At 45.9% G+C, this 18,447-nt stretch overlaps 1 protein-coding gene across 4 annotated transcripts in view; it reads left to right on the forward strand.

Moving 5' to 3' along the window:
- nckap5l (NCK-associated protein 5-like) overlaps nucleotides 1–18,447 on the forward strand; it is a 37,320-nt gene that overhangs the window by 15,840 nt on the left and 3,033 nt on the right. For 2 of the 4 annotated variants that reach the window (XM_069143559.1, XM_069143560.1), the window contains 10 exons: nucleotides 5,979–6,064; nucleotides 9,795–9,935; nucleotides 10,372–10,440; nucleotides 10,514–10,552; nucleotides 10,639–10,758; nucleotides 12,429–12,521; nucleotides 12,764–15,657; nucleotides 15,883–16,000; nucleotides 16,179–16,251; nucleotides 17,938–18,237. In XM_069143559.1, coding sequence (XP_068999660.1) covers nucleotides 9,795–9,935; nucleotides 10,372–10,440; nucleotides 10,514–10,552; nucleotides 10,639–10,758; nucleotides 12,429–12,521; nucleotides 12,764–15,657; nucleotides 15,883–16,000; nucleotides 16,179–16,251; nucleotides 17,938–18,237 — 3,847 coding nt within the window. In that variant the 5' untranslated portion in view covers nucleotides 5,979–6,064. Of the gene's footprint in view, nucleotides 1–646; nucleotides 666–5,978; nucleotides 6,065–9,794; nucleotides 9,936–10,371; nucleotides 10,441–10,513; nucleotides 10,553–10,638; nucleotides 10,759–12,428; nucleotides 12,522–12,763; nucleotides 15,658–15,882; nucleotides 16,001–16,178; nucleotides 16,252–17,937; nucleotides 18,238–18,447 lie in introns of those variants that run through there. The other 2 variants (XM_069143561.1, XM_069143562.1) reach the window with 2 other exon arrangements.

Genomic DNA, 18,447 nt, shown 5'->3' on the forward strand with positions numbered 1-18,447 from the left:
AGCTAAACTATCGATAAAATAGACCAAACAAATCGATAAGGAGAGCAGTGACTGTCTGCGGCCTTCAACTCTTCAACCGATGTGGCTGACAAAGAAAATCCTCTTAACACACAAGCCGGTTTTCTTTCTAGGCCACCGGGCTGCGGGATGGTCGGACTTCCTCTCTGTTAACGTCCTCTTTGTCCGGGGTCTCCTCTTGAAACAGCCTCCTCCTCTCCTCCTCCTCCCCCTCTCCCCCTCTCCTCCTCCTCCCCCTCTCCTCCTCTCCTCCACGGCCCGAGCCGGCAGCTGCGGGGTTAATGTTCAGCAGCGGCAGAGAGGCAGGAGTTGTTGGAGGAGGAGGAGGGAGGCGGGGAGGCGGGGCTGGTCCACAGCTGTTGTAGTAGGTCTGCTGGGTGGAGGAAGCCTGCTGGAACAATGGGAGACATGGCAGCTCCTGCAGACAGCACAGACGCACACATGCCCGACGACGGGTGCGTTTTCTAGCTCGAAGAAGGAAAGAAAGCGGCTCGTTCGGCCCGCAGAGTGACGGCACTTCTACCGGACAGAGGGGGGGTGGGGGGGATCTCGTAAGGTTGTGGTCTCTCGTTCTTTTTTTCTTTCTCCGGTGTTTTTTTCCTTCAGCCGGGACGAGATCTGCCGATGACTGGATGACTGGCAGCAAGGTGAGCTCACCCAAAATATAATCTCTACTCAAAGGAAGGAGGACAGGGTTGTTGTTTCATGTGTGAATCCTGCTGCAGTTTTTGTCCAGCTGACATTTTCATAGAATTTTTTTTTTTTGTGACGATTGATTGAGTAGCGTGACAGCGACGTGTGTTTTGTTTCCGGTATTGATTTTCACATGGATGGCTCTCAGCTGTAGCATTTAACATCCCCTTTAGCTTCCATTAGATGATGATGACAGCAGCATGCCGGCTCCCTGTGACCCTCCTCCTGATCGGTACCGACAGGAAGCACCTACAGGACGCCCTCCTCCTGATGGGTACCGACAGGAAGCACCTACAGGACGCCCTCCTCCTGATCGGTACCGACAGGAAGCACCTATAGGACGCCCTCCTCCTGATGGGTACCGACAGGAAGCACCTACAGGACGCCCTCCTCCTGATCGGTACCGACAGGAAGCACCTATAGGTCACCCTCCTCCTGATGGGTACCGACAGGAAGCACCTACAGGACGCCCTCCTCCTGATCGGTACCGACAGGAAGCACCTACAGGACGCCCTCCTCCTGATCGGTACCGACAGGAAGCACCTATAGGTCACCCTCCTCCTGATGGGTACCGACAGGAAGCACCTACAGGTCACCCTCCTCCTGATGGGTAACGACAGGAAGCACCTATAGGACGCCCTCCTCCTGATGGGTACCGACAGGAAGCACCTATAGGTCACCCTCCTCCTGATGGGTAACGACAGGAAGCACCTATAGGACGCCCTCCTCCTGATGGGTACCGACAGGAAGCACCTATAGGACGCCCTCCTCCTGATTGGTACCGACAGGAAGCACCTACAGGACGCCCTCCTCCTGATGGGTACCGACAGGAAGCACCTACAGGACGCCCTTCTCCTGATCGGTACCGACAGGAAGCACCTACAGGACGCCCTCCTCCTGATCGGTACCGACATGAAGCACCTACAGGACGCCCTCCTCCTGATGGGTACCGACAGGAAGCACCTACAGGACGCCCTGCTCCTGATGGGTACCGACATGAAGCACCTACAGGACGCCCTCCTCCTGATGGGTACCGACAGGAAGCACCTACAGGACGCCCTGCTCCTGATGGGTACCGACAGGAAGCACCTACAGGACGCCCTTCTCCTGATGGGTACCGACAGGAAGCACCTACAGGACGCCCTCCTCCTGATCGGTACCGACAGGAAGCACCTACAGGACGCCCTCCTCCTGATGGGTACCGACAGGAAGCACCTATAGGTCACCCTCCTCCTGATGGGTACCGACAGGAAGCACCTATAGGACGCCCTCCTCCTGATGGGTAACGACAGGAAGCACCTATAGGACGCCCTCCTCCTGATTTGGTACCGACAGGAGGCACCTATAGGACGCCCTCCTCCTGATGGGTACCGACAGGAAGCAACTATAGGACGCCCTCCTCCTGATTTGGTACCGACAGGAAGCACCTATAGGATGCCCTCCTCCTGATCGGTACCGACAGGAAGCACCTATAGGTCACCCTCCTCCTGATGGGTACCGACAGGAAGCACCTATAGGACGCCCTCCTCCTGATGGGTAACGACAGGAAGCACCTATAGGACGCCCTCCTCCTGATTTGGTACCGACAGGAGGCACCTATAGGACGCCCTCCTCCTGATGGGTACCGACAGGAAGCACCTATAGGACGCCCTCCTCCTGATTTGGTACCGACAGGAAGCACCTATAGGATGCCCTCCTCCTGATTTGGTACCGACAGGAGGCACCTATAGGACGCCCTCCTCCTGATGGGTACCGACAGGAAGCACCTATAGGACGCCCTCCTCCTGATTTGGTACCGACAGGAAGCACCTATAGGACGCCCTCCTCCTGATGGGTACCGACAGGAAGCACCTATAGCCTGATTTGGTACCGACAGGAAGCACCTAAAGGTCACCCTCCTCCTGATGGGTACCGACAGGAAGCACCTATAGGACGCCCTCCTCCTGATGGGTACCGACAGGAAGCACCTATAGGACGCCCTCCTCCTGATGGGTACCAACAGGAAGCACCTATAGGACGCCCTCCTCCTGATTCGGTACCGACAGGAAGCACCTATAGGACGCCCTCCTCCTGATGGGTACCGACAGGAAGCACCTATAGGACGCCCTCCTCCTGATGGGTACCAACAGGAAGCACCTATAGGACGCCCTCCTCCTGATGGGTACCGACAGGAAGCACCTATAGCCTGATTTGGTACCGACAGGAAGCACCTATAGGTCACCCTCCTCCTGATGGGTACCGACAGGAAGCACCTATAGGACGCCCTCCTCCTGATGGGTACCGACAGGAAGCACCTATAGGACGCCCTCCTCCTGATGGGTACCGACAGGAAGCACCTATAGGACGCCCTCCTCCTGATTTGGTACCGACAGGAAGCACCTATAGGACGCCCTCCTCCTGATGGGTACCGACAGGAAGCACCTATAGGACGCCCTCCTCCTGATGGGTACCGACAGGAAGCACCTATAGGACGCCCTCCTCCTGATGGGTACCGACAGGAAGCACCTATAGGACTGTGTTGGTCGAACAAAGTGTCATAAATCCATATGCCATAAAGGGAGGGCGTCGTATAGGCGTTTCCTCCCCGGGACGTGTGGGCCGGCATTTAACATAGTTTTTTCTTTTGATTGCTCTCAGACTTTGTGTGTGTGTGTGGGGGGAGGGGGGGGGTGGGTGAGAGGTGGGAGGAGAAGAAGGAAGAAGCTCATCCGTCCCCTCCCCCACCTCTCACCCACCAAAATATTGCTTGTGAACGATTGGTCTCGCTTCGTACAGCCAAAAACATCAGACAGGAAGCAGGCAGCTGAGGGATAGCCCCCCTCCCCCCCTCCCACACACACACACACACACACACACACACCAGGACTCTTTCTTCCCTCTTTGATATTTATCTGCATCTGTATTAAAGATACAGACAGACATCGCCATGGTGATGGTGTGTCTGCAGAAAATAAAAAAATAAATATAAATCAACTTTGGCCTACATTTATTTTGAGGGGGGGATGTTCAGTCTTGTTTTAGTTCCACCATGTGAGGATTTAGTTTTTTTGTCACATTGTTTACGTCTCCCGCCTCCACACTTTGCCGACACAGCAAGAAATTCAGCGTGCTCGTCTCCAGATTGGCAGACGGAAAAGGTTCCGTTTGACAGATCCTCCTCGCTGCCAAATCCCCGAAACGCTCACTGACATGATTTAAGAAGCTTTTGTGCATTTCTTCTTCCTGCTTTGCTTCAGTCGCCTTTGATTTTTTATTTTTTTTTGGGGCTTCATTTCATGAATGTCATCCTCTCATTCTCATCTACAGCATCTGGTTCTGTTGGAGGTTTCTTCCTCTTAAAAGAGAGTTTTTCCTTCTGTTGGAGGTTTCTTCTGTTAAAAGAGAGTTTTTCCTTCTGTTGGAGGTTTCTTCATGTTAAAAGAGAGTTTTTATTTCCTTCTGTTGGAGGTTTCTTCATGTTAAAAGAGGGTTTTTATTTCCTTCTGTTGGAGGTTTCTTCTGTTAAAAGAGAGTTTTTATTTCATTCTGTTGGAGGTTTCTTCATGTTAAAAGAGAGTTTTTATTTCCTTCTGTTGGAGGTTTCTTCATGTTAAAAGAGGGTTTTTATATCCTTCTGTTGGAGGTTTCTTCTGTTAAAAGAGAGTTTTTATTTCCTTCTGTTGGAGGTTTCTTCTGTTAAAAGAGAGTTTTTCCTTCTGTTGGAGGTTTCTTAATGTTAAAAGAGTTTTTATTTTCTTCTGTTGGCGGTTTCTTCCGTTAAAAGAGAGTTTTTCCTTCTGTTGGCGGTTTCTTCCTGTTAAAAGAGTTTTTATTTCCTTCTGTTGGCGGTTTCTTCCGTTAAAAGAGAGTTTTTCCTTATGTTGGAGGTTTGTTCCGTTAAAAGAGAGTTTTTCCTTCTGTTGGAGGCTTCTTCCTGTTAAAAGAGAGTTTTTATTTCCTTCTGTTGGAGGTTTCTTCCTGTTAAAAGAGAGTTTTTATTTCCTTCTGTTGGAGGTTTCTTCCGTTAAAAGAGAGTTTTTATTTCCTTCTGTTGGCGGTTTCTTCCTGTTAAAAGAGTTTTTATTTCCTTCTGTTGGCGGTTTCTTCCGTTAAAAGAGAGTTTTTCCTTCTGTTGGAGGTTTCTTCTGTTAAGAGAGTTTTTCCTTCTGTTGGAGGTTTTGTCCTGTTAAAAGAGAGTTTTTATTTCCTTCTGTTGGAGGTTTCTTCTGTTAAAAGAGTTTTTATTTCCTTCTGTTGGAGGTTTCTTCTGTTAAAAGAGTTTTTATTTCCTTCTGTTGGAGGTTTCTTCCGTTAAAAGAGAGTTTTTCCTTCTGTTGGAGGTTTCTTCTGTTAAAAGAGTTTTTATTTCCTTCTGTTGGAGGTTTCTTCTGTTAAAAGAGAGTTTTTATTTCCTTCTATTGGAGGTTTCTTCTGTTACAAGAGAGTGTTGTGATTTGGTGCTATATAAATAAAATTGAATTGAATTGAATCTCACCAAAACCTGAGTTTGATTCACTATTTCTTCACAAATCAAAGTGACCGCGGTGATTAAACACATCGAGTTTCTCTTTCTGCTTTTTGTTTTCTGGCTCGGGGGATATACTGCCTTTGTGATTCCCAGCTTCCCGACACGGATCACAGATCAGGCTGTATTTTTTCCCAGGACCAGGTGTACCGAGGAGGACGCCGCCAAACCCGATGATCTGCTTTTGCTCTGTTAAGATTGAGAGGGCAGATGCTCAACACCTCTAATCCCATTTCAGTTGGACAAGATGTGAAAGGATCAGGCTTGTGTTACTATGCAAACTGCTTGTGGAAGTGAAGAGTTAATACCTGAACATGTCTGTGTTGATCAGTGTTGAACTCTGAAACTTTAAAAACAAATGACTGCGTGGCTCTCAGTCAGGGTGTCCTGCGTTATTAGAAAGGGGAGTGCTGAATTATTCATGCATGTTTCTTTCATTACACTTCACGATGACTCAGAGATGAAAGGAATCACGAGAGGAAGAAGAGAGACGGAGGAACTTGTGGTCTTTGCTCGGTCGGTGTCTCCCCGAGGGCATCGCAGCATCCTCCTCCTCCTCTGCTCTCGCTTTCCTGTTCGCTCGACCAGCAGCCTTCGCCCGCCTCAGCGCAGGTGTCATTGGCCTCGGACCGCCCCAAACTGTTTTCAAGATCTCATTCCACTCGCTGCAATCTTGTGGTTTCTGTCTTATGATTGAAGAACATGAAGATGTTTCTCAGTGCTGATGAGAGTTGTTCATTAAAACGTGTTTTCTCTCTTTCAGCTCTGAGGTTTTGTTGTTGGGAGACAGAGGTGCCTGACGGGAGACCGACTTGTCTTCAAGGATCATTACGAGAGCTCAACCCACAGGTGAGCGAGTGTTTGCATGTGTTTCCATCATGTTGTCATCTGGAAAAAAAAACAACACTGCAAGGTGTGTTGATTTTGAAAGGACTAGTTCTCTAAAAACTAATAATTATTTTTTTATATTTACCACGAAAAGCCAAGATAGTTGAGAAAGTTGACAATCAACACAAAGTGACATCTTCATGTTCCTTGTTTTGTCCAAACATCAGATTAAAACTCCAAAATATTCAGTTCAAATCAGAGAAAAACAGCAAATTCTCACATCTGACAAGCTGGAACCATCAAATATTTGACTTTTTGTCCTCTAAAAAAGACTATGAAGAGTCTTTTACTGACAAAATTATCAAGACAGTTGAAGAAACGGATTGTTTGAGCTCTACATTTCTTCCTTTGTCCAAATAAACATCCACAACTGCAAAGATATTCAGAAAACCAGCAAATTTGAAACTGGAACAATACCTTTTGCACTGAATCAATCAATCAATCACCAAAATAATTTCGTTTTTCATTGTATTTATTTAGTTATCAACTGAAAATGTATTAGTTTGTAGATCATTGAATCTATGAAATGTCATAAAATATGAGCTGGTGATGATTCCAGTTTTCGTTTTTTTTAACAGTCCAAAGCCTAAAGATATTAAATTTACTGTTTTATATAAAAATTTAAAACCGTAAATCTTCAGATTTGAGAAGGTTGATATTAAGAAGCTTCTGCAGTTTTGACAGAAGGAATTCTACATTCATTTTCTGTCCATTAACTGATGTTCTGGTTAGCTGTGAACAACTCACCACGACCAAAGAGACATCTTTAGGTTGCTTGTTTTAACAAGACAAAATGTTCAATTTACAATCACATAAATGAGAGAAAAACAGTAAATTCTCACATCTGAGAAGCTTGAACCATCAAATATTTGACTTTAAAGATTATTTTACTGACAAAACAGAGCTTGTGATGATTTCAGTTTGCTTGTTTAACAGTCCAAAACCTAAAGATATTTGATTTATATCACAAATACAAACAGTAAGTCTTAACATTTGGGAAGGTGGATGGAAAGAAGCTTCTGCAGTTTTGATAGAAGGAGTTCTAGAATCATTTTCTGTCCATCGACTGATTGTTGTTCTGGTTCGTTGTGAAAATATCCTGAAATTTATCTTTAACTTGGTTTTGGTTCCTCGTTTCATTTCCTCCGTCTCTCTACTTTTTTCATTATCCGACACTCGCTGTGTGTGTCGTTGGTGAACAACCGATGAAAAGTTACACCAACCGCTGTTGCAGTGGCTTCTGGATAATTTGTTTAAAGCACACCGTGGCTTTTTTATTTACAGCCAAAGACACTTTTTTTTTTTTTTTTCTTTTCCTCGGGTGTCTAGTTTCACTTTATTTGTTTGTCCCGCCAACCTCCCTGCAGCTCACATTTTTCAATGCACAGGTATCCGTTTGAGTAATTTTTCAGGAGGAACAAAAGCACCACATGTTCGTTTGGCTCCAAGGCGACACATGATCCGCCCTGTTTAGTTCACTGATTGGAGCTTTAAGCTGCGAGCGCGGCGCCTCGCTACACTTTGTTTACACTTTGTTTACACTTTACTTACACTTTGTTTTTACATAATATACACTTTGTTTACACGTTACTTAAAATTTGTACACTTCATTTACACTTCGTTTACACTTTCTGAACTTTGGTTACACTTAGTTTACGCTGTACTTAAAATTTGTACACTTAATTTACACTTTGTATACACTTTACTTACATTTTGTTTACACTTAATATACACTTTATTTACACTTTACTTACATTTACTTTACACATATATACTTTGTTTACACTTTACTTGCACTTTGTTTTCACTTTGTCTGAACTTTGTTTACACTTTACTTACACTTTGTTTACACTTTATTTACATTTTTCTTACCATTTGTGTACACTCAGTTTACACTTAATATACACTTTGTTTATACCTTACTTACACTTTTTACACTTCATTTACACTTCGTTTACACTTCGTTTACATTGTGTGTACACGGGAGGGAGGGAGAGAGAGAGGGAGGGGGAGGGAGAGAGAGAGAGGGGGGGGGATTTGTTTACACTGTACTTACACTTTGTTTTCACTTTGTCTGAACTTTGTTTACACTTGATCAGAGAGAGAGAGCGAGCGTGAGCTGCAGCTTTGTGCTATTATTATTATTGTTGTTGTTGTTGTTGTTGTTATTGTTGTTGTTATTGTTGTTGTTAGTGCTTTAGTGAAGAAAGGAGTTTGTATTTAGAAGCTCTCAGCGTTGTCGCTGCTGAAGATCAAACAGATGTTAATGTGTGCTTCCATTGATCAGCTGCTTCCATTGATCAGCTGCTTCCATTGATCAGCTGCTTCCATCAGCCTCCACTTGGGACGGCGCTGCTCGGGTTCTGTTGGGTCGGTTCCACCGAGTTCGATAATCTTCCTGTAAATGCTTTTGCAAATGTCTCCGGTTCCTCGACGGCCCGGCGGGTCGATTTGTGATGGAAACTTCTGGACGTTTCCCATCAGCGGGTTTAAACTCTTTGTGAGTCTGTTGTGTTCTTGTTGTTTGGTCCCGGTCCAGTATGTTCTGGTTCAGACGGTCACATCACAGATTTTGTACATTTAAAAGTGATTTGGAGGAGCTTTGAAAGGTTTTCTCCGGACCAGTCTGGTCTCGGCGGCTCAGATCAGATTTCTTGAATCAGTCGTGACTTCATTTTAAGAGCGAGCAGCGATATCGGAGAGGAGGATGCCGAAATAAATCGTCTGCTGGCATTATTCTTCCACGTTGTAAAGCCGTATCACCAATGTAGCTCCACGTATGCCGTTACCATAGCAACCCATGTCTGGCCAATCACAGCCAGCAGGGAGAGGGAGCCAATCACAGTGTAAAGTGCTTTTAACACTGTTACATGATGGTAAACTAAACATTTTTGGATTTTGCACCAATGTTCAGACAAAACAAGACATCTGAAGATGTTATTTCAGACGTTTCACTTTTTGATTGTTTTTAAAAAAAAAAGTACCAGCAGGTTTTTCGATTATATTTATAATCATTATTTACAGCCAGTCAGCTACAGCTTCAATGAGCTGTAGACCGTGAGAAAATGAATCAAAATAAATCAACAGTTTAATATTATCAGTTCAGTCATGTATAAAACGGGCTCCTCTCACTAGCATCCTTTTGTTATTGTGATTTTAACTCTTCACACTGTTTGTGGGCTGTTTTTTTTTATTGTGAAGCACTGTGATTTCATATGTGAAAGGTGTTATACAAATAAACTTTACTTACTTACTATATAAAACAAATATTTCAAACATGTTTCCACATTAAAATTAGGAAGATTTCTTGCTTTCTGTCTTGTATATCTCTGTAAACTAGTTTCTAACTGACAGTCAGAGAAACAGCACATTTAAAGACATCACCATGGTATGTATATATGATGCACATTTGTCAATATTTTCGGACATTTTTTGGGCTAAAAATGAATCAATCCACCGTTAAAATAATCAACAGATTGCTCGACAATACAAATAATCATCAGTTGTTCTTAACCTGACGTAAATGTTCTTGTGGCGCTCATCGATCTTTCAGATTTCTGTCTCCCAACTTCTGCAGTTTCATTTTTTTTTTTTTTTTAATATGAATTTACCAGCTTGGACTCTTACTGACCTCTCAAAGCAACGAGTCCTACAAACATGTACGACCACTTTTCCACCTCCTGTGTTGCAGATGAGAACAATGTCTGATGAGACAGAACAGAGGATGTGTGACGAGGACTTCGGCTCAGACGAAGAGGGCGAGGAAGGAGACGTGGAGTCGTACCTGGAGGACAACAGCAGCGAGCTGATGGACCGGCTGAGAGAGCTGGAGGTCCGTGAACAAAGAAACAAAACCACGTGAAATAAAGAGCTGATCAGCAAGTCGGCAAATTAGTGAGACACTTTTAGAGCTCTCATCTTATCATATCCAACTCTTCGTCAGAAACAGGAAACATTACATCTAAAATGTTGCGTTCAATGGGGGGATTTTCTAATTACATTTAAAGGCAAACAAAGATGACAAATAACAATAAATAAAACAAACTAAAAGTGGATAATTCAACGTGGATAAAAAAAAATTACAGGCGGTGCCAGCATGCTGTTTCTTAACTGGAACCAGTGACATCCTGAAGTCAGCTCTGGTTGTTATCTTGGTATTAAGCTTGTTTCGTAACCACTGTGTTTCTATGAGCATAAAAAAAAGTAACATTACTAACCAAATATTAATGTGTATTTAATGTTAACGTGTTTATTTTTTCACCCTTCAGGCAGAGAATTCTGCTCTGATGTTGGCCAACGAGAGTCAGAGAGAAGCTTACGAGAGATGTTTGGATGAGGTGAGTTCACCTTAAAGTCTTCTTAATGGAACTCTTTGTAGAAACTCATGTAACTCTTCTGTGATGTCATCAGGTGGCCAACCACGTGGTTCAAGCTCTGCTCAATCAGAAGGTAACATTTGTGTGTCTGCACTTCTTTACCTGAACGTTATGAACGGAGGTGTGTCTGGATGTAACGCCTCCCTGCTGTGTGAACAGGATCTGAGAGAGGAGTGCATCAAGCTGAAGATGTTGGTGTTTGACCTGGAGAGACAGAACCGAGCGCTGTGTGAGCTCTTTCAGCAGAAACTGCCCAACCACCCCACCGCTCACTACCAGGTAACTCCGCCCACCTACCTGAGTGGAGGAAGTATTAATACAACAGTTTAAAAATGCTCCATTACAATTACAAACTCCTGCATGGAATAGATATTTCAACGTGAATTTTGCTGATTTGAGAAAAATCTTTTGTAGTTATAAAACTGAGTTTATCAGGCCTGTGTAGCTGCTCCTCACCTCATAACTCGCCTCAATCTGTGACCAAATTGTCAGCAGTTGCATTGTGGGTAAAGTAGGCACCTGGATTTAAAGAGAAATAAAAGAAAAAAGGTGATGTCTGTGGTTCTGCTGGGACTTTTAGATTAGGGAAGTGTCTTTTTTAAGGTAAAGGAAATACAATATTCAGACTCCTGTTTTTGTGGACTGATGATGACGATTGTTTCGTTGTAATATTTTTTGGCCACCTTTTTTTTCTAAAGTTTGAAAAAAAAAAAAACATCAGGTTGGTTTACGTCCTTTTGTTTTTTGTTTTTATTAGTAATAGTGTCTTGTCAGCCTGTTTGGACTGGGCGTATTATTTGTACATGACACAACAATGGAATTATTCATTAATCATTATATATTGATGCACAGTGTTTGATTTGTTGCTGATATATGCACATATTTTATTCCACCTAATTGCAGAGAACATGAAGTCTCTCCTGTAGTGGAATTAACACATTATTGTGCCTCTGCTGTTGTTGTCATGGTGACCCCATAAAAACACTACCTCAGTGTAGGTTACTTAAAAACAGGCCATATTTATTTTAATCAGGAGAGAATCAGTTGGAGTGAACAAATACATGATTTCTTTTGTGCAAGAACAAGAGAAATGTGTGCGATGTGACCCTGTTGTGATGTCATCATATTTAAAGGAGGCGAGGCAGTGGGTTGGACAGGAAGTGGCAGGAAAAACTTCAGAAAGAACTGAATTGAATTGAAAAGACCGGAAAGGAATTGAGGATAAATAAGAAACAAGCTTCATTTTTGGATACAATTTTCTTTCAAACTAAACTATTTAAACAGGCCTGCATGATGTTCTCGCTGAGACAAACTTTGCAAATATATTGTGGCACATTCTTTCACACTCAATGCAGTAGACGTGATGTCATCGCAGCAGCAGGGACGTGGCGTCGAGCCTTGAGGCCGAATTAAACCATCATTTTATCAGCCTGTCGTGTCAGCAGAAATGTTCATTTTGAGCCAATGCTGATGCTTCATTTTAAAGCTGCTCTTTCCTCTCTGCTCTCTTTAGTTTAATTAGCAAATTTGTACTTTAAAGTAAAAGTTCTCTTAATGCAGAACGACCCCCTTTCAGAGTGATAAATATTTAAAACCATTTGGTGTTTATTTTGCAGCTGTTTGAGCTCATTTTAACTACTTTACCAACCGGATAATTTAATCTGTCACAAGTCATCATATTTTAGAAGATCATCACATGTTTCTTATGTAACCTCAGTAACTACAGCTGCCACCGTTTGCTGTAAGAACTGTGTTCGTGCAGAGCTCCGATTCAGACGAAGCCTCTGATTTTAAACGCCGTTGATCCGAACCAGATCTCAGTCTTTTCACCTCTGAGCTGCATTGTTCCAGCATCTGCCGGAACAATGCAGCTCCTGCTTCTCCGTGTATACAATAGCCCGCAGTGTATACAGTGTCATCATAATTGCCTCATGAATCTCCCGTTACAGGTCCAGGCGGGACCCCTCCCAGACTACAATGCACAGCTGCACAATGACTCGGCCAAACAGGTGGAGCCTGCACAGACCGAAGCACAAGCCAAGGTGGTTATTACAGAGCTTTACCAGACATAAAGAGGGCAGCAGCGCCGTTATATCAGTCCCCACCTGTGTGACGTTAAAACTGCTCTGACATTTACTCTATTGTGGGTTTTTTTAAAAACACCTCGCTGCTAATCTCCCGCACACTCGTTTCCTGAACGCATTCCCTCGAAGATCCCGATGATTTAAATTGTTTTGTTGGCACTTCACGGTGAAGCTGACGCTAAACTCTTTCTGTCCAAAAGGGAAACGGCTACCGCACACAACACGCCTCCCCGGGCCCCCGTGGCCCCGCCGCCTCCATGGAGGCGCTGTCCCCCTTCTTCAAGAAGAAAGCACACATCCTGGAGGTCCTGCGCAAGATGGAGGAGACGGACCCCCTGAAGTTCCACCCGTCCACGACGAGCCTGTCCTTCTGCGACTACAGCCAGGTGCTCATGTCCACGGAGGCCGTCCTGGCCACCGCGGACCCCCTCCCTCTACAGTGCAAATCCCACCACACGCACTGCCGCTGTTCGTGCTCGGACGCCGACGCACACCAGCACGTCAACGGCGACGGGGCGGCGAAGTGCGAAGGAGGGAACACCTGCTGTTTGCACTGCAAGAGGAGCCCGGACGGTCCTCCGAAGCCGTGCAACCACGTCTGTAGTCCCTCCAAAGCCCCGTCCGCCTCCCAGAGCCACGTCGGTTCTGGAGCTGCTACGAGCGAATGTCACAGCAAAACCAGAGCGGGAGAGTCCGTACCCTCGTCCAAACAATGCACCAAGAATGAAGCCCACCAGCAGCCGGCCGCCGCCGCCCACGCGTCAATCACAGAACCGGTCGATCAGAGCCTGGAGGCGATGGAGCCAGAAATCTCTGAGAGCTGTCCAAACGCTAGTGCCTCCGAGGAGCTCGCTGGTTTCTGTGCCACCTCCCACCCGCCCGGTTCTGTGAAGGAGGGCGCTCAGATCTCCCACTGTGACACGGATACAAGCGACGGCGTTCACAACGGCTTGGCGCCCTCTTCCGTTAACGACCCGTCGGCCGTCCCCGAGAAAGACGCCACAGATCGGGGGGCTGCGTCCGTGAGAGCCGGCGCCACCGTCAGCCCCAGCCCGTCCTGCCTCAGCGACGTCAAAGCCGCCGCCATCAACTCCCCGTCCAAGCTGCTCAAGTTCCTGAAGATCCCCTCGATAGGGGAGAAGTCTCCGCCGTCCACCTCGGCGGTCCGTCTGAGCCCCCAGCTCACCCGCAGCTCTCGGATCCCCTGTCGCACCAACAACTACGAAGTCTACCACTCTCCCGTTCCCACACGCAGAGCCACCACCACGGAGAGGTGCCGGCAGCCCCCTCCCCCACCCGCCAGGTCCGAGTCCTACCCGGCCACACACTCGGCGCCGACCTCCCCTCCGCAGCCTGAAGACGCCTGCTCCCCGCCCGCGAAGGAAATCAGCTACAGCTGCCTCTCTGCACCTAAAACCAGTGCTGGCTCCAAGATGGGGGCTCCGTCCTCCACGTCGTCCTCCTCTCCTAAAGTTTCTCAGAGGGTCCCTCATTATGAAAATGTCAACGATATGTCCACCAACTCCGGAGCGGAGGAGCAAACGCGGGGTCTCGAGAAAAGAACCACTCTTCCGTCCCAAACAAAGGCGAGCGGCGGTGAAAGGAAGCTCGTTAAATCGCTGCCGGAAAGTGTCCTGAATCCGGTTCCTCAACGAAAGCAGTCGTCGGACTCCACGTCGGAGTCCACGTCGGACGACGAAGAGGACTCGGACAGCCCGGTGTGGGTGAATCATCACAGCCTGCCCAACTCGTCCGCCGCCGGCAAAGCCCAGAGCAGAGCCAACTACTCCCGAACCAGAGAGAAGCAGGAGGCGGACATCGGGGAGGTGCCGAGCTCAGAGGTCGTTCACCCTGCGCCTCCTCCTCCTCCAGCCAGAAGGAGCGACTCCTCTTCCATCCCCAAAAGGCCTTCGGCAGCGGCGGTAAGACCGCAGGCCGACTCCAGTCACCACGCGTTCAAAGACAGACTGGCCGCGCTGGGCAAGCTGAGGAGCTCTGAGGATTTACAAGTCGGCCTCAGGCCCGTCGAAACGGCGAACGAGGGCACCTACGTTGAGGAGAGGAGCCAGACAGCGGAGAGACCGATGGAGGTCCACAAGGAGGAACGAAGACACTCCAAATTCACGGACTCTTTGGACGGTAAACCTAAAAGTAGCAGCGTTGGTTTGAAGTATCCGGGTTCGTCTCAGCTGTATGAACAGGCGGTAAAGTCTTCTGGTCCCGCTGTGGTCAAACAAGAACTGTGTGTGACCAAACCGGAGGGCTCCAAGAGCAAAATCGGTCTGCCGTCCCCCAACGCCGACGCTCCGCAGGTACTACGCAACAACATCAAGTGTCCCGGCTCCCTGAATCTGGCCTATAACGTTAAAGCTGCCGTTGGTCCTCACAGTAGCAGCAGCCCCAACAAAATCCCTCCGAAGTCACCGTCCAAACCTTGCCAGGGTCCGTCCGTCCACAGAGGAGGGAAGCCCTCGGAGGCCCCCCGCTACTCCTCCAAATCGGAGGAGAGGACCAAGATCAGCGGGAAAGGGAAAAAGAATCCGATGTACGGCGACAGCCTGCCGCCTCCTCCTCCGAGACCGCCGACGTCCGAGGCGGAGAAGCCGCTGCAGCCGGCGCCCAGCCCGCAGTCCGCCATCGAGCAGAAGGTGATGAAGGGCATCGAGGAGAACGTGCTGAAGCTCCAGGAGCAGGACCGAGGAGGGCCGGGCGGCGAGGTCAAGCAGAAGGCCTCCAACGGCATCGCCAGCTGGTTCGGCCTGAAAAAGAGCAAGCTGCCGGCGCTGAGCCGCAAGACCGACGCCGCCAAAGCAAAGGACGAGAAGAAGGAGTGGAAGATAAACATCCCGTCGGTGGGCAGAGACTCGGTGAAAATGGCCACCAGGTGTAAAGAAGGCGTTGAAGGTCTGAACATCTCGACGCTGATGGAGAAGGCCGAGGGGCTGAGGAGAGCCCTGGAGGAGGAGAGGGCCTACGTGGAGAGGTCGGGTAGAGGTCACTCCTGCGAGGTGGTGATGGACCCGGCTCAGGGCCAGCTGGCCGTCATGTACCGCGGAGCGCGCTCCGACAACTTCATGCAGCAGCTGCTCAACAGGTGAGGATGCTTTCTTATCCTGATTAAAATCACTGCAAACATCCCTTCAAAAAAAGAAACAACATAAATAAGACCATAGTCAGACCAGCTATCTTTATTCTTTTATTTTCAACTTCCGTCCATGCGTCGACCTTCATTGGAAAATACAGGAACTCCTTATGAAACGCTTCACATACATTGTGTGAGGAAATCACTTTAACTGAACTTGTATTGTTTTAAACGTAGAGTGGACGGGAAGGACGTGATCAGCGTTCCCCAGCGGCGGCTCTCCTTCGACTGTAAGACGTCCAAACCGATGTTCAGCCAGCAGAACGACGTCATCGGTCACGACGACATGGAGAAGGTTCCGATGTTCAAATGTTTTAACTGTGCCTGTACACAGGGACATGAAAACAAATTGCTGCATTTAATTCAATTTAAAGTTAATTAAAAGTCTGAATCTGGCGTCTAATCTGAGACTCGTCTTCTGTATTTGAGGGTTTCAACAGATTCACAGCTGCTTCTGTTGTTCTTTCATTCAGGGATCAGATCGAATCGGAAAGATCACGTCAGATGAAAACCTCGCCGACTCCGTTCACTCGCAGCACTTTACAGGTAAGAAAAGTTCATTTTAAAAGGGCTGTTAGCTTTGTGGAGTTATCCGGATGTAAAGAAACAAAGACTAGAGAAAATATTATAAAGATGAAAACTTAAGTTACATTTGATAACTAAATTTATTTACTGTACTTCAATTAAATTAAAATGTCCTTTAAGTAGTCCTATATTAGTGTAATTTATACATCTAACATGGTGCATTTTAGAGGCAATTATTGTACTTTTTACAGCTATAATTAACTTTTCCATTCATCCCAAGCTGTATTTATTTATTTTTATTTTATTTATTTTTGTGTATAGTGTGTGTGTGTGTGTGTGTGTGTGTGTGTGTGTGTGTGTGTGTGTGTGTGTGTGTGTGTGTGTGTGTGTGTGTGTGTGTATGTATGTATGTGTGTGTGTGTGTGTGTGTGTGTATTTATGCATTGCTCTTATTTTATTTTTCTAAAATAATTGTTTTTATCTATCGTAATTTATGGATACGTATTTGTAAATTAGTTCTTATTGTGAGCCCCTTTTTTGTGTTTCTATGCTGCTGTGATGACTAAATTTCCCCACTGTGGGATTAATAAAGTAAACTAAATTTAAGTCTGAATCTATAATTAAGCTACTTTGCAGTCGAATATTTCACTCAAAACCTAAATATAATGTATTGTAACGTCTCAGCAGTATTTAAAGTAGTTAACATGAGCTACATCTCAACCAGATGCTAAATTAAAATGTTTGTTTAATTTAAATGCTTTGACAAATTATTTGGAGCTTCCTCAGATTGTAATTTTTTTTAACAAATAAATACAAATACAATCAGTGAAAAGTATTAATATATTGTAAATTATTTTGAAGGTTATATACCAATTTAGTTTTATTTTAATCTGACAGTGTCAATAATGATTATATTTTAGTTTTTTCTATATTTGTCGTGTTATTTTTTTTAATCTAGTAGTTGTTCGTGTATAGATCCTGTTCCATGACAGACAATTGGGGATCCTTTAAACCATCAAAATAATCCCATAATTTAACACACAATAGGAGACTTTTTAAATAATGAATACTTAAATTTTGTTTTTACTTTTGGCAGATAATAGTTAAATGCTTCTGCTTAAGTGTAATTTGAATGTTTTTTAAAGGACTAATGGGTTATTATTTTTTGCACTGTGGTACTTTTACTTAAAACTGTAGTGCGGAGCTTTTACATATAAATTACATACCAGCACCTTCAAAATGACTTCACAGTGCTGATTAAGCCTGCAGTGTCACCAGCAGATAAATCTCTCGGTATTTCACAGTAAACAGAGTTTTTATTTGGTGTCTGGTGAGACGTTCCCGCTCCGGTAGTGATGCATTTTACGTCACCCTGCCAGAGCAAAAGTATGGCAGAAAATCCTACTAAAAAAATAAATCAAAGAAATTTCTCTTGGACTTCTTGGTAAAATATTCAGAGAAGGTTATGACATGTTTTTGTAATTCCTCTCACTGCCAGAAGGGGGTGACGGTTCAAATAAAGGATCAGTGTATAAATCAGTGATTCTCCGTGAGGGGAAATAATGGTCGCACACCTTTTTTAGCATATCAGTGGTAAATAAACGAGGCCCCGTGAGGAAAAGTAATTCTGATGATGTCGTAAAAACATGAAATAAATATCAGTTTGTTAAAGTATGGGATGATTTCGTTCCCTCATTTCCACCTCAGTTATGAGTCTCTGCTCTGCAGGCTCCGGTGCTTCCACGTACACGCTGGACAGCGGCATCGGCACGTTCCCGCTGCCCGACTGCAGCAGCGGTGCGGCCGGACGGGGGCTGTCCAAGACGAGGACCGGCGCCGAGCACCACTCCGCCGGCTCCCCGGGTCGGGCCGGCCGGCGTGCGCGCACCCTGGACCGGGAGCTGCCGTCGCAGGAGGACTGCTACGTGCCGCACAAGCAGCTGATTCCCACCATTCAGTACGGCTCGGTGCTGGAGGGACGCAGCTCGGCCGGCGTCATCCGCGAAGGTGACGACAAACTGCCCCGCTGCAGACGTAATAACAGCTGGAGGAGGTCCGGTGGTTCAGTGCAGGCTCAGATTCACGTCTGGGGAAAAAAAACAAGATACACGAAAGCCTTGAAGAGTCATAAAAAAACACCGAGTTGAGTTTCTGGAAAAAAAAAACTTTAGAGAATAAAAAGTTTTAAACTCGATTCACAAAAGTCTTGAATATAAA

The sequence above is a fragment of the Embiotoca jacksoni genome, unplaced genomic scaffold (assembly GCF_022577435.1).
Source record: "Embiotoca jacksoni isolate LCO1_2020_lvr unplaced genomic scaffold, fEmbJac1.0.p SCAF_111, whole genome shotgun sequence".
In the NCBI taxonomy this organism is placed as follows: domain Eukaryota; kingdom Metazoa; phylum Chordata; class Actinopteri; family Embiotocidae; genus Embiotoca; species Embiotoca jacksoni.